This window comes from Mustela lutreola, chromosome 8, assembly GCF_030435805.1.
Source record: "Mustela lutreola isolate mMusLut2 chromosome 8, mMusLut2.pri, whole genome shotgun sequence".
Classification (NCBI taxonomy): domain Eukaryota; kingdom Metazoa; phylum Chordata; class Mammalia; order Carnivora; family Mustelidae; genus Mustela; species Mustela lutreola.
In genome coordinates, this window is record NC_081297.1 from 141,952,637 (window position 1) to 141,967,317 (window position 14,681).

Consider the following 14,681-nt stretch of genomic DNA (forward strand, 5'->3'; position numbering starts at 1 on the left):
CTTCCACTGCTCCTGAGTTTACCCAGGAGATATTTTTGGTGGACAGGTCAAAGCCAGCAGAGAATTAGAAGACACAGTAAAAATGCTTTTCAGCACATCACTTTTTACAGAATCTGGTTACCATGTGACTGAAAGTGTAAAAGTTGGGCTTATGCTGAAGGGAAGTTCAAATCAATTTTTAAGTATTTGTTAGCCGATTACTATAGGGAATTGATTATTATTTTAACCAATTACCAGTGCATTGCGGTATCCTATACGGAGTTGTAAAACCCATCCGTATTACAAGTAAATGTAAAACATAAATAAGAAGGCAAAATATAAACATTTAAAAAGGAAAATATCAGGAGAGAGTAGTGTATACGTAAGAGCAACTAAAGGAGGGGCACCGGGGTGGTGGTGCAGTGGGTGCAGTGGCCAGCTTTTGGTTTTGGCTCAGGTGATGATGTCATGATCCTGGGATCAAGCCCCACAATAGGCTCTGTGTTCAGTGTGGAGTCTGCTTGAGGTTTTTTTCTTCCTCTTCTTCTGCCCTTCCCCCTGCTCATTCTCTCGCTCTCTTTCTAAATAAATAAATAAAATCCTTAAAGATAAAAGAAAAGAAAAGAAAAGTAAGAAACTAAAGGAATGAGAACATTCCATTGGGGCTCTTGAATGTCCTTGTTCCCCTAAGCTGTCCTCCCTACTCCTTCTTGCAGAAGACTTGGCTCCTAAATGTTCCTCTCTATCATTCCTGATAAAATCCAGATTGCCCAGGGGTGCCTGGGTGGCTCAGTTGGTAAAGCCTCTGCCTTCAGCTCAGGTCATGACCCAGGATCCTGGGATCGATCCCATCAGGCTCCCCAGAGAGCCTACTTCCCCTCTCTCTCTCTGCCTGCCTCTCTACCTACTTGTGATCTCTGTCTGTCAAATAAATAAATACATGAAATCTTTTTTTTATTTGACAGACAGACACAGCGAGAGAGGGAACACAAGCAAGGAGACAGGGAGGAGCAAACTCCCCACTGAGCAAGGATCCTGATGTGGGGCTGGATCCTGGGACTCTGGGATCATGCCCTGAGCCAAAGGCAGACGCTTAGCAATTGAGCTACCCAGACGTCCCTAGATAGTAAATTCTATAACAGATTAAGAAGGACGAGGTTATTTACGTTGGGTAATTAGAGAAGATTAGAAAAGGTAGGCCTTCAAAGGAGAGCCTTAAAGGATTTGTGTGATTTAGGAAGACTGAGGTAGAGACAGACGGATCAAATATCCAAGGAGGATAGAAATATACCATGAAATTCCTCTATGACTAATCAGATTCACATTTAAGAGTGAGAGCAAAATAAAGGCATTTTCAGACATGCTAAGGCTCAAAGCTTACCATCCAGATTACTTTTCTGAAAGAATGACTTGAATAGGTATGCAGAGAAAACAAAGATACGGGGAAGAAAATTAATGAATACCTTTATAGTTAAGACTAACTGTTCCTCTCTATCATTCTTGATAAAATCCGGATTGCCCAGGGATGCCTGAGCAATGTACAAAATTTGCTGATGTACAAAGTTTTCATGTTTTAGAGACAATTTTAGAGAACAGATTGGATCCCTTTGCCTCTACTAGTGGTAATAGTCAGTAGTGAGCTTGGAGAGCTAGGTTGGGGCTTCATTGTGAATGGCCTTACAAACTTGTGTGCAAGTCTTTTCTATTGTTAAAAACAATTTCCTCTGAACCTGATACCTCAAACTACTGTATTTCTTCTTCTATTTATTGGTTAATAGCACACTGGCTCCATTCTTTACTGTTCATTTGCAACGAGCTTCCACCATCTTCTGGAACTGCAAATGCTCTCTTGGATTCCTAATTTCAAATCTCAGTGATCTTTCTCAGTTTGTGCCTTTTCTCTCTCTCTTGCTGACTACCCTTTTCTTCTTTAAATTTTTCTTTTGCTTAGCTTCTGCGACAGATTTCCTTCTACTTCCTCTGTCTCTATGGCGTCCTCTTTTTGAGTCCCTCTTCCTAAACTTAGGCACACAGGGAAGTGATAGTCTCAGGTCTCCTCTTATCTAAGTTCTCCCGCCCTTTCGTTTATTCCATCTGTATATCTCTGGCTCTACCCCTTCTCAGACAGAGTCCAACATTTCCAGCTGCCATGTGGATGTCCTCCTGTTTCTCATACTTTACACACTGAAATGAAACACACCTTTTGTCTGAATCATGACCCTTCCAATTCTGTCTTTAGCATCATTTCTCTCCCAATAGCTAGATAATACACCTGATAATTTCTCAAACTTCTCTTTGATTTGCCTACCAAATACAGTCATCAAGTCCTATCAATTTTCCTAATATTTCTTGTCCCTTTTTCCTTTTTAAGATCCTTATTTGATCTCCATACCCAACATGGGGCTCGAACCTACAACCTTGAAGTCGAGAATCACATACTCCCCTGACTGACCCAGCCAGGCACCCCTTGTCTTGTTCTTTTTATACAGGCTTCCAGCCTAGGTCAAGCTCTCATTACTTGCCTAGAATATTGCAAAAATATCAATTTATACCCACCATCTGGTTTTAAAGCCCTTCATATCTAAGACCCAAATCATCTTTCCAGCCTTAATTCTGAAACATCTTACATTTCAATTAAACTACAATTCTTCCTGTGACCCAACCACATTCTGCCTTTTCCCATCCTGTACTTTTGTTCTCTTCTTTCTTTTCCCTTTATTTTGAACCATGACTTTGAGTCAACAATCTTCCTCCACCTATTAAGTACCATCTTTGGAGAAGTAAGAGGACTAAAAACAAATAAAATATAAGTCCCTCTCATGTATTCATTTTGTGAATTTTACACCAAATACATCTAGAGAAGTGAGACATTTTTAAAATAAAAAGTGACTTGAAAACTCTACCAACAACTGATTTCCCTGTGGCTCTTCTCATTATTGCTGGTTTAGGGGATGATTATATGAATGATATACTTCAAACTTTCTTTTATAGTAACACTACTACATCACACTACTCTGCAAGCAACTTATTTAAATAAAAAGGTTACAAAGTATTTTCTGTATCAATGAAGATAATCTTTCCTCCTGAATAGCCACCTGCTCCTGGAAGTTGAGCTGTCACTAGGAAGCAATTAAAAAAAATGCAATAATATTAATAGAATTGAATAAACTTTGCACAAGCAAATATATAAATTAACAGGATTTATGTTGGTTGCAACCCTTTTGTCAATCTGGCAAAAAATCATGATCCTTTAATTTCTAAACAGCATGTTATATTTTTATATTACTAACCAGTGGTAAAACTATAAGTATTCTATCAGCATGATAATTTAACAAAGAATGTCCATATCTCTCACAATCTTTAGTTCTCCTAAAGAATAGAATTTAAATATTACTTTTTTGTTATAAGAAATAATCACAAATATAATTTATGCTATATAACCCATTTGAGTCACCTTTCAATTAATGCATGTCAAAATTTAAAATGCATTTTCTTTATAGGTATTAGTAATTGACACGAAGGAATTTCTTTATATTAGAATCATGGATTATTTCATTTATTTTTCAAGACAACCCTAACTTTGGCACTATCATTATACCTATTTTACTGACAGGGAAAATTCAAAAGGTGAAGAATTTGCCCAAGGTCACACAGTTATTAATGGTAGAGCCAAGACTGGGGCCAGGTGCTTTGATTCCAGAATCTACTTCTTTTCTTTCTTTCTTTCTTTTTTTTTTTTTTTTAAAGATTTTATTTATTTATTGACAGAGAGAGAAATCACAAGTAGGCAGAGCAGGCGGCAGAGAGAGAGGGGGAAGCAGGCTCCCCGCTGAACAGAGAGCCCAATGCGGGGCTCCATCCCAGCACCTGAGCAGAAGGCAAAGGCTTAACCCACTGAGCCCCCCAGGTGCCTCCAGAATCTACTTCTTAACTGCTTGGCCATGCTCCTTCTGCTTAGGTCAAAGAAATGCGGAATAACATCTTTGTACAAAAGGAGGTATTTTTGTTTATTCTGTTTTAGAAAATTTTATTTTTAAGTCTTTCCTAAGGCCAAATTTACTTCATGGAAAGTTAGAGATTCTAGACCTCAACTGATTTTGGGACATTCTTGTTGATAGAATATAGAAAAGATGGATTGGGAAAAATGGAGACAGTGAGGGCCTCTACCCACCACCAGCACTACACTCATATACCCTTTCACTTCCTCCTGGTTTCCATTCAGGTGTTCAGAGCGCAGAGTGCAGCACATACAACATTACCTCAAGCGTCAAACATTCAAAGACTGGCTTTGGTATTTGTGTAACCATAGGCAGGTTAGTTTCCTTGCAAATTCCAGATTACCTGAGATTATATAAAGTACTAGGCACAAAGTACATTAGTAAGTGACTACTATGATTATTATCGTTATTGTGGTTGTTATGTATCCTTACCACAGAGGGTATGAGAGAGCTGGGTTTTTCCAGTACGAAATTCTGTGAAATATAGAAAAAAGCAAAACCACATAGTTAATTTCTAGATATTTTCATAAAGAACAAAATACAGTCTCAGAGTATGATTTTCTTTCCAACTGTCAAATCTTACACCTAAAGTACCACTGTGTCATGGATGAAGCCAGCAATACAAGGTGTTTGTTCATAGAACTGTCCTTTAGAAAAAATTTATTTAAACCAAGTTTTCCTTAGTCATTGTGAGGTAATGGAAAAGAGGACATGGAAGCTCCACCCCTCTTCCCTCATACCTTCTCCTACTCATCTTTTCCCTCTAAATGTTCATCTGTAGCCTTTATCACGTTTAATAAAATGGTAAACATGAGTGAGTGTTTCCCTGAGTTCAGTCAGCTGCTTTAAGAAACTAATCAAACCCAAGGAAGGGGACACTGGAACTTTGGACCTACAGCCGGTTTGTTAGAAGCACATTTTTAATCTGGGCTTGTGACTGGCCTCTGAAGGGGGGGAGGGATTCTTATGGGACTGAGTCCATACTTAGCCTGTGGAATCTGGCACTGTCTCTGGGTAGGTAGTGGCAGAATTGACTTGAATTCTTGGATACCCTGCAGGTGTCCAAGAATTGCTTGTTGTTGTCCGGGGAAACGTCCATATATTTGGTGACCAGAAGTGTCAGAAGTGAAGTGTTTGTGTGAATAGTGAAAGAGACTTGCAGGAAAAAAAAAAAATACACAGTAGGAAAGAACTGGGTTTTCCCTATATAGGGGAATAAACCCGAGTTTTTTCATTTTAGTCATAGAAATGAAAGTTTAAGACCCTACCACAAGGAAGGAAAGCCTGGGGTTGTCCCACTGTACTGAGATCCTCAAAGGAAGGCTGAAGTAGTCTCAGACTGGTGGCATGCCCTACCTTCCAACAGAAGCAAATTCTCTCTGGAGAAAAACTTCCCCACTCACCAGTTTAGGTCCAGTGAGCTCCCGTAGATCAAAATCAGGCAATAAGCTCAGAAATATCAATAAATACACAAGAGAGCAAGCCATTCAACCCTGACAGTTGACAGGAATAATAAAAAGCAGATTTATTTCTCTTTGTCAACAGAAATATCAACAGCAACCACAAAAAACAGACTAGTTCCCCAAGGATTGCAGATACTGGAGTTGCAAGGCGCAGCATATACAATACCTGTGTATGAATTGTTATGAAGAAAAATAAAGGGGCCCCTGGGTGGCTCAGTTAGTTGAGTGGCTGCTTTTGGCCCAGGTCATGATCTCAGGATCGTGGGATGAAGCCCTGCATTGGGTTGGGTTCCCTGCTCAACAGGGAGCCTACTTCTCCCTCTCCCTCTGCTACTCCCCCTACTGTGCTATCTCACTCTGTTTGTAAAATAAATAAATAAATAAATAAAATCTTTAAAAAATTTTAAGATTTTATTTTTAGGAGAAGAAAAATAGGAGAAGATAGAATCAGGGAAGAAAAAAAATCTACTATGTCCATGGAACATGCATATGCTAGAAATAAGATTGGTCTCATTACCCAGCTACTTTCTGAAGGAATGAGGAAAAAAATTATTTTTTCTTTTATGGAAGTCAGAGATTTAAAAAATGACAAAAGCCAATAGGACCTTTCTGTTAATGATGGAAGGTCTTTTAAGCTCAGGATGATCCTGTATTATAATTGAGATTTCAACATAAGTTTCAAAGTAGATATTCAACGTACTATTGGTTGTTTTAAAATTATATATGTATGTGTGTATATAATTTCTTTCATATAACAAAACAGTAAGGTTCTACTTACCTCCAAAAGCTTCTGTGATTGCCATGCTTTCAATTCCACCTCCTAGCAACTTACTGGAAATAAAAAGTAAGCATTAGTAAAAGGAACAGAAACAGAGAGATCAAGAAAGGAGAAAGTGTGCCATTAATGTCGTATCTGTCTGTCTCTCTCTCTCTATCCACCATGGGCAGGAATTCTTGGCTGAACAATGACATGCTAACTCTTTAGAACACAGATTCTGCTGTATATGGGCAGTGGATCAACAAAAGGTCAAAAAAAATCTTTCGTTGTTCTTGTTCTAGCTTCTAGGTACCAATAGGAAATAGGCTACATAGGCTCATTCTTTAGAACTGAAGCTTGAGCAAATGGTTTTAGTTATTAACTGGGTTGTTCACATTGTGCTTGGGACTATGTTTCCAAAAGTCAACTGAATACACATTCAGTGGGAGAACAGATAAGAAACAGTAATAAGTAATAAGCAAAATATGTCATAAGTCAGAGGTTATTAAATTTATGAATAAAAATTAGATCCAGAAAGGAGATAAAAAGTGCAGAGGATGAAGGCAGGGAGTTTATTTATTTATTTTTTTAAAGATTTTATTTATTTGACAGACAGAGATCACAAGTAAGCAGAGAGGCAGAGAGAGAAGAAGGGAAGCAGACTCCCCACTGAGCAGACAGCGTAATGTGGACCTTGATCCCAGGACCCTGGGATCATGACCTGAGCCAAAGGCAGAGGCTTTAATGCACTGAGCCACCCAGGCGCCCCAAGGCAGGGAGTTTAAATAGTTAAATAAAGTGACCAGAAAAGACCTCACTGAGTAGATATTTTAGCCAAGATCTAAAAGAGATAACAGCAAGCCAGGTAGATATAGGAGGAAAAAGTGTTCCAAGCAGAAGAAATGGTAAGGGCAAAAGCCCCGACGCAGGAGTGTATCTGGCATGTTCTAGAAATAGCAAAGAAGTCAGTGTGGTGCATAGCAAACTGAAAAAAGGATAAAAGATGAGATTAGATTTGAGAGGATTTTGGCTTTTGCTCTGAAATGAGGAGTCATTAGAGTAGTTTTGGGCAGAGAAATGTCATGATCTGACCTAACTGGTGTTTGTTTGTTTGTTTGAAGAGAGTTGGGGGAGGGGCAGAGGGAGAGCATCCCAAGCAGACTCCCCGCTGAGCACAGAGGCTGAGAACACGGAGCTCAATCTCATGACCCTGAGATCATGATCTGGGCCAAAAACAAGAGTTGGAGGCTCAACCAAATGAGCCCCTGACCTAAGTTTTAAAGGGATCATTCTGTCTCCTGTGTGAAGACTAAATACTAGGGGCAAGGTCTGAAAAAGAGAGAGGTTAGAAGTTATACTACTCCAGAGGTGAAGTTAATAGGTAATTTAAACTAGTGATTGAATTCTTATTTCCTCTTTTTTTTCTATACACACACACACAGGAAAAAGATATAAACATTATAATGGAAGGTTTCAAACATAAACTAACATGGACAAAACACTATAATAATGAGCCATCAAAGGGCACCTGGGTGGCTCAGTGGGCTAAGCCTCTGCCTTTGGCTCAGGTCATGATCTCAGGGTCCTGGGATCGAGCCCCCACATCGAGCTCTCTGCTCAGCAAGGAGCCTGCTTTCCTCTCTCTCTGCCTGACTCTCTGCATACTTTGTGATCTCTGCCTGTCAAATGAATAAATAAAATCTTAAAAAAAAAATAATGAGGGGTACCTAGGTGGCGCAGTGGATTAAAGCCTCTGCCTTCAGCTCAGGTCATGATCCCAGGGTCCTGGCATCGAGCCCCACATCAGGCTCTCTGCTCAGCAGGGAGCCTGCTTCCTCCTCTCTCTCTGCCTGCCTCTCTGCTTACTTGTAATCTCTCTCTGTCAAATAAGTAAATAAAATCTTAAAAAAAAAATAACAAGCCATCATGTACCTCTCACTTAGCTTCAACAGTTATCAACTATGAACTCATGGTCAATCTCTTTTCATATAAACCTCCAACTACATCCTTCCCTTTTCCTGTTATTTTAAGCAGATACAGGACAACATATCATTCATCCTAAATATTTCAGTAGGTATCTCTAAAAGACGTATGTTCTTATTTTAAACATAATCGTATCATCATTATTACCTAAACAAGTAGTAATTCCTTAATAGCAACTATACAGTAGGTGTTCAATTTTCCAACTATCTCGTATTTAGCTTATTTTTTAATACTGTGCTTGAATCAGGATCCAAATGAAAACTACATATTGGGGATTAGGTAATATGTCTTTTATTTTTATTTATTTTTTTTAAAGATTTTATTTATTTTATTTGACAGAGAGAGAGATCACAAGTAGGCAGAGAGGCAGGCAGAGACAGAGGGGGAAGCAGGCTCCCTGCTGAGCAGAGGGCCTGATGTGGGGCTTGATCCCAGGACACCGAGATCATGGCCTGAGCCGAAGGCGGGGCCTTAATCCACTGAGCCACCCAGGTGCCCCAGGTAATATATCTTTTAAATCTCTTTTAATCTCTAGGTCTTCTCCTTGACTGCATATGTTTTTTTGATTCTTTGTAATTTATTTGTTGAAGAAACTGGGTGGTTTGTTTTAGAAGGTAGAGCACACTCTTAATGAGTAAGAGTTACGGTGTGAGATGAAAAAAAAAAAAAAGTGCCAAGGATGACATCAAGGTTTTAGTTCTGAGGATTAGAAAAGAGGCAAATCCGAGAGGAGGGAGGCTTTGGGAGGTGCAGATCTGGGACAGATAACAGAAGTTTGGATTTGGACCTGTGAAGTCTGAACTGCCTGGGAGACATCCAACTGGAAGCAATATTTGACTATGAAATCCTTTTTTCTTGGAATACCTTATGAGGACAGGGTTTTGAGGAATACTTTGTAGAAATACTGCTTTTGTTCAAATTGCTCTTGGCCACTCGTCTAACCTATGAACTAGTAATTCTGCCTAGGAAGGTAAGGGGATAAAAACACAACTTAGTCAACTTGCATTAGGAAGATGATAACTATGTCTTAGGAATCTTGAGGCAGTAAATAAAAAGGGAAGTTAAAGCAGTTGATGCTAAAGAGAAAAAAAACCCACTGGATTATTTCTTCTAAAATATTCAATATAAACAACTGATTTTTAAGTGAAACCAAAAGTGAAGTGGAATCTCCTTTATCAACAAGGAGAAAAGAAAATGAAAAGTTAAACTGATTCTCAAGACGGTTTTTTAAAATACAGGCTGACTCAGAAACTACTTATATTTTGGGTCTGGATTTCTTGTAACAAATTTAATCTTGCTTCTACAAATTGTCTGGAATTTGTTTGCTTCAGTAGACTTTTGGAAGAAAAAAAACTACAGAAAAAGAAACTATCTCTAACAAACTCAAGAAAAGAGATACAACAATCCAAAGATTGTGTCTAGTGGTCATAAAAAATATGAGGTACACACTCAAATTCCTGGCTCCCAGTGGTGATATGGAAAACCATCTTTCTCTTCTCACTGTACTCAAAGGCAGTCAAGAATCCTGGCTCCTACAAAAAGACAAAAGGAAAGGTTCAAAGGGGTATAAGATGATAGTTTCGTTTCAAACACTGCCCAAAACTCTCTACTTGATTATCAGGGTAATCATTTGATATGAGCTACAGTTCATTAGTCTTTGAAGGCAGCAAAAGATTGTGGTTAAGAAAACTGACTCTGAAGCTACTCTATCTAGGTTCAAAATAAGTGTCTAATACTTATTAGTTGTACAACTTGGGGTAACCTACTTAATCGTGCTGTTCCTCAGTTTCCTTGTTTGGACCAAATCAGGATAAGAACCGTGATAAGTCAATCAGAGAAAGACAGTTATCATATGCTCTCCCTGATATGAGGAATTTGAGAGGCAGAGTGGGCAGTTTGGGGGGTAGGGAAGAAAAAATGAAACAAGATGGGATCGGGAGGGAGACAAACCACAAGAGATTCTTAATCTTACAAAACAGACTGAGGGTTGCTGAGGGGAGGGGGGTGTGGAGAGGGTGGTTGGGTTATGGACATTGGGGATGGTATATGATATGGTGAGAGCCGTGAAGTGTGTAAGCCTGATGATTCACAGACCTGTACCCCTGGAGCAAATAATACATTATATGTTAATAAAAATAATTTTTTTCAAAAAGAATAGTGTCTCTCTCATAGGGTAGTTGTAAAGTTTAAATGAGGTATATTTATGGCATAAAGCAGAATGGTATTTTACTGAATGACTCAATTGATTTCATTGAACAGCATCATTTTCCACTCGCTCTGGAAGTTTCAAGGAGCACAAAAATTCCAGTGTTCACTATTCATGAGACAATATATATTGCAATGGTAGAAATACTACTTATTTGACAAATCAATGAGCTATAGCTGATGCAGTAGCCTAACTAGCAAGAAGAGGCCCGATGTGCTCTCATGACATGGTCTAATGTATTCCCCTTAAAATAAGGAGATTTTATTTATTTAAGATGGAGAGAGAGGGAGAGAGAGAGAGAGGCATGAGCACAAGCAGCAGGGAGGGGCAGAGGAAGAGGGAGAAGCAGCCTCTCTACTAAGCAGGGAGCCTGATGCAGGACTTAAATCTCAGGACCCGGGGATCATGACCTGAGCCAAAGGCAGCCGCCTAACTGACTGAGCCACCCAAGTACCCCTAATGTATTTCCCTTTTTGTTTTATACTATGACAGTGGCTCTCAAACTTTGGAGAACTTAAGAGGGTGTTAAAAAAAAAAGCCCAGGCCGGGGTACCTTAATGGCTCAGTCAGTTGAGTGTTTGATTCTTGATTTTGGCTCAGGTCATGATCTCAGAGTTGTGGGAGAAAGCCCTTCATCAGGCTCTGGGCTGGGCATGGAGCCTGTTGGGGATTCTCTCTCTTCCTCTCCCTCTGCTCCTCCCCCATCCTCTAAAATAAATAAATAAATAAAAAGTTTAAACTCACAACTATTTTATTTTATTTATCTGACAGAGAGAGACAGTGAGAGAGGGAACACAAGCAGGGGGAGTGGGAGAGGGAGAAGCAGGCTCCCTGCAGAGCAGAGAGGTCAACACTGGGTTTGATCCCAGGACCCCAGGACCACAACCCGAGCCAAAGACAGACACCCTATAACTGAGTCACCCAGGTGCCCTAAAATCACAACTCTTAAACAAAACAAAGCAAAAAAAACCCCAAACCAAACCCAAGCCCTATCCTATTTCAATGAGTCTGGGACTATGTGTTCTTTATTAGCCAATCCAGGTCATTCTGATACACAACAATGTTTGGAACTACTGTACTATGAAATTAACTTCCTTCCCCCCCCCCAACCATCTCTTTCTCTCTAAGAATAAACAGCTTTAGTTAAGATAGGATGCAGACTCTGGATATAGTAATGGATGCTTGAGAAGGAGAGGGATTCTTTTCTTTGATAATGGGATTTAATTTGCAAAGAAAATCAGACTAATTCCTATGAGCTATAACGTGGAAGTTTTGCAAACTCTGGGTACTGCTTGAGGGCAGTTGTGGAGCTGGCCTGTGGGTATACTGTCTGAATTTACTCAGAAGTTAGAGCAGCTGAGCTCAGTTCAGAGCAGTTCAGTTAGGCACTCTCCAAGTTCAGGACCATACCACCGCTGTCATCACTGCCACACTTCAGCTGCCTCTGGGTGAGCAAATCAAATGGTTGTCAATGAAGAGAGCTTCTAGGACTTGCTGGGAACGAGACTCTTACATACATATGTAGACATACATGGAGAGCCTTGTTCTTCTGCAAAAAGAGAGACTGGTGACTCTGCACATTCCTGTTTCCAGCGATAGTGCCTCCACAGATCCCCCAAAAGGACAACACAAAAGCTTGAGTCAAAGACATGTTTTTGCTTGGAGCCTCTTCGTTGTATGGGCCACTCAGTGTGTGTGGGCCAGCAACAAGGTGTGAGTTCAGTTCAGCTTTAGCTGGTCTGCCTCAGTGACCATATTCTTGGTCATATTTATCTCGACCATACACATGCAGACCCACACTTAGTCTTTTTCTAACCGGATTCTCTCTCTTACTAATTGGCCTGTACCAGGAGACAGCAACTTCTTTGGTGCTAGTGCTTTGCAACAACCAAAGATACAATATTTGAGGTGACAAAGTGAAAACAAGGAGGAGTTAAGGCAGAGAAACAGAAAGGGAGAAAAATAAATATAAAAGGAGACCAAAAAAAATTTTTTGGTAAAAATAATTACCTTTTTAGTAGTATTCAAGTCTCTTAATACCTGTCTCAGTCTGTCAAAAATTAATTGTTGTTGCTTTGAACTGAAGTGATAAAAAGTTAATGTGAGGGGGTATAATAGATTGTGATCTACAGAAATTTGGGGTCCCCACAGTAGTTTCTGGTGTTCATGAGAAGTGTCTAAGGTCCAATGAGAAAGGCTATAGAGCCTCACAGACCCTTCTAAGCTAAAACAACAAAAAAAACTGATTTTGCTTACAATGAGTTTGTTGGCTGCCTCTTTAATTTTTTCCACTTTTGCTTCTGAGAGCCCTTTGACATTGCATAGTGCTCTTCTAGTTGTCATCTGTATCCCTTTGATGGTACAGATTCCTACGGACTTCAGTTTCTTAATGTCAGCCACGTTCTGTAAATAAAAGAATGGGTGCAGCAGATTGATAAAATGCCAGCCTGCAAGGCTCCCATACTATGTCATGTGCTTTTGAGTCCATCTCTTTCCACCAAGATGCCAATTTTATCCAAGCAGCCAGGTGGAACCCACCCACCATGTAGCCAAATGTTCTGGAAATATCTGAGTAGAACATATCCAGCACGCTGCCAAATGTTCTGGCTGTGCCCTGATTTCCCAAGAATGTTAGTGAGACCATGGCAATGTAACAAGGAATTCAAAAGAGAAGTCTGTTGGTGGAAAAGCTAGCAAATGTATCACACGTTCGCCCACTCAGTTCATCTCTTTCCTTCTAGAGAACTTCATTATGATTATGTTCTTTTAAAATTAAAATTTTTCCCCCTCGATCCTTGGAAAATGCAAATAGCTACATCACCAAAGGACTAGGATTTTCTCTTGCTCCTATTTTCTAAATCCAACTGAAAGAGATTAAATGTGAGGGCTTCAAAAGATAATGTCAGGGAAGTTTTACTATCAGTGAACTGCTGCTGAAATGCATCTACTTAAAGTCTGATTTCAGTCAACATTATTTACTCTGATCATCTGCCACAGAACTGAATTTTCTGTTGATGAAGACAGGGGTGGGTAGCTCTGAATGCCTCCAGTTGGACCAGTGGTTCTTGGCTGGGGACAGTATGCCCCCTTAGGACACCTGATAACGTCTGGAGAAGTTTTTGGTTGTCCTAACTAAGAGGGGTGTTACTGGCATCTAATGAGGGGTCAGGAGCCAGGGGTGCTGTAAACACTCAACAAATGCACAGGAAAGTCCCCTCCCCGCCCACTAGGAATTGCCCATTTCCAAATGTCAGTAGGGTCAAGGCTGAGAAACTCTGAATTGAACAATTTCACATTGAAAAATTACTTACATGGAAAATTGAAAAAATACTTACAATCCCATGTTTTTGTAACAGGTCAATGTCTTGAAACAAAGATTCCTGGAGGAGATGGAACAGAAAAAAAAAGAGCTTTGATTCTTCATATCCAGTTGTATCATATCTTTTAAAGAGTTAATTCAGTATTATGAGTCACTCCAAAATGCCTCAAATTCCACTTTCCTAGACAGAGCGAGTTGGGATCAATAATGTTTTTTCAAACACATTGTTATATACTTAGAAGATGCACCAACACTGAAAGGGCTGGGAAGCCCAGTATTTTAGTTGTGTCCTGTCCAGATTTTTAAGACCTTAACCCAAAGGAGTGGAACATTTAACCTCTTTACTTTTTAAAAATATATATATATTTATTTGATAGACAGAGATCACAAGTACGCAGAGAGGCAGGCAGAGAGGGAGAAGCAGGCTCCCCGCTGAGCAGGGAGCCCGATGTGGGGCTCCATCCCAGGACCCTGGGATCATGACCTGAGCAGAAGGCAGAGCCTTTAAACCACTGAGCCACCCAGCTGCCCCAACAGTTAACCCTTTTAAAACTATGTTTTCTCAACTTTCTGCCCCACCAGACCTTGAACTCCTTCAGTACCAGCATGGATTGATACCATTATGGCCATACCAGTTCGGTTATTAAAATACTTTCATGCTAGTTGCGAAGTAGCTAATCTTAGACCCCCTTGCCAAACAAGTCGTTACATATTTGTAATATTGCCTCTCCCTAGAACTATGTTTTCTTTCCACTCTTAGTTTCTAAAAATAATAGCCAACAGAGCAGCATTTTTGTGGAATGACTGAACGTCTACCCATGTTTCAGCATTCTAGCCATACCTCTTCATCTTGGAATCCTGGTTCTTCCAGCACGACTTGATCCTCCTTCATTGTGAAAGGTGAGCAGCAGAAAAATAATCAGTTCTGAGAAAATAAATATTATTTAGGAAATAGTCATAGATAAAAATCCTTTGC

At 39.8% G+C, this 14,681-nt stretch overlaps 1 protein-coding gene across 2 annotated transcripts in view; it reads right to left on the reverse strand.

Annotated features, from left to right (window-relative positions):
- DMC1 (DNA meiotic recombinase 1) overlaps positions 1 to 14,681 on the reverse strand; it is a 47,911-nt gene that overhangs the window by 31,674 nt on the left and 1,556 nt on the right. For both annotated transcript variants that reach the window (XR_009356959.1, XM_059186987.1), the window contains exons 2-8: positions 14,547 to 14,630; positions 13,722 to 13,766; positions 12,643 to 12,789; positions 9,630 to 9,712; positions 6,219 to 6,271; positions 4,410 to 4,451; positions 3,026 to 3,098 (exon numbers count right to left, since the gene is read on the reverse strand). Coding sequence is in view for 1 of the 2 variants with exons in the window: in XM_059186987.1 (XP_059042970.1) it covers positions 3,026 to 3,098; positions 4,410 to 4,451; positions 6,219 to 6,271; positions 9,630 to 9,712; positions 12,643 to 12,789; positions 13,722 to 13,766; positions 14,547 to 14,597 (494 nt within the window). In the remaining variant the exon portion in view is untranslated. The remainder of the gene's footprint in view (positions 1 to 3,025; positions 3,099 to 4,409; positions 4,452 to 6,218; positions 6,272 to 9,629; positions 9,713 to 12,642; positions 12,790 to 13,721; positions 13,767 to 14,546; positions 14,631 to 14,681) is intronic.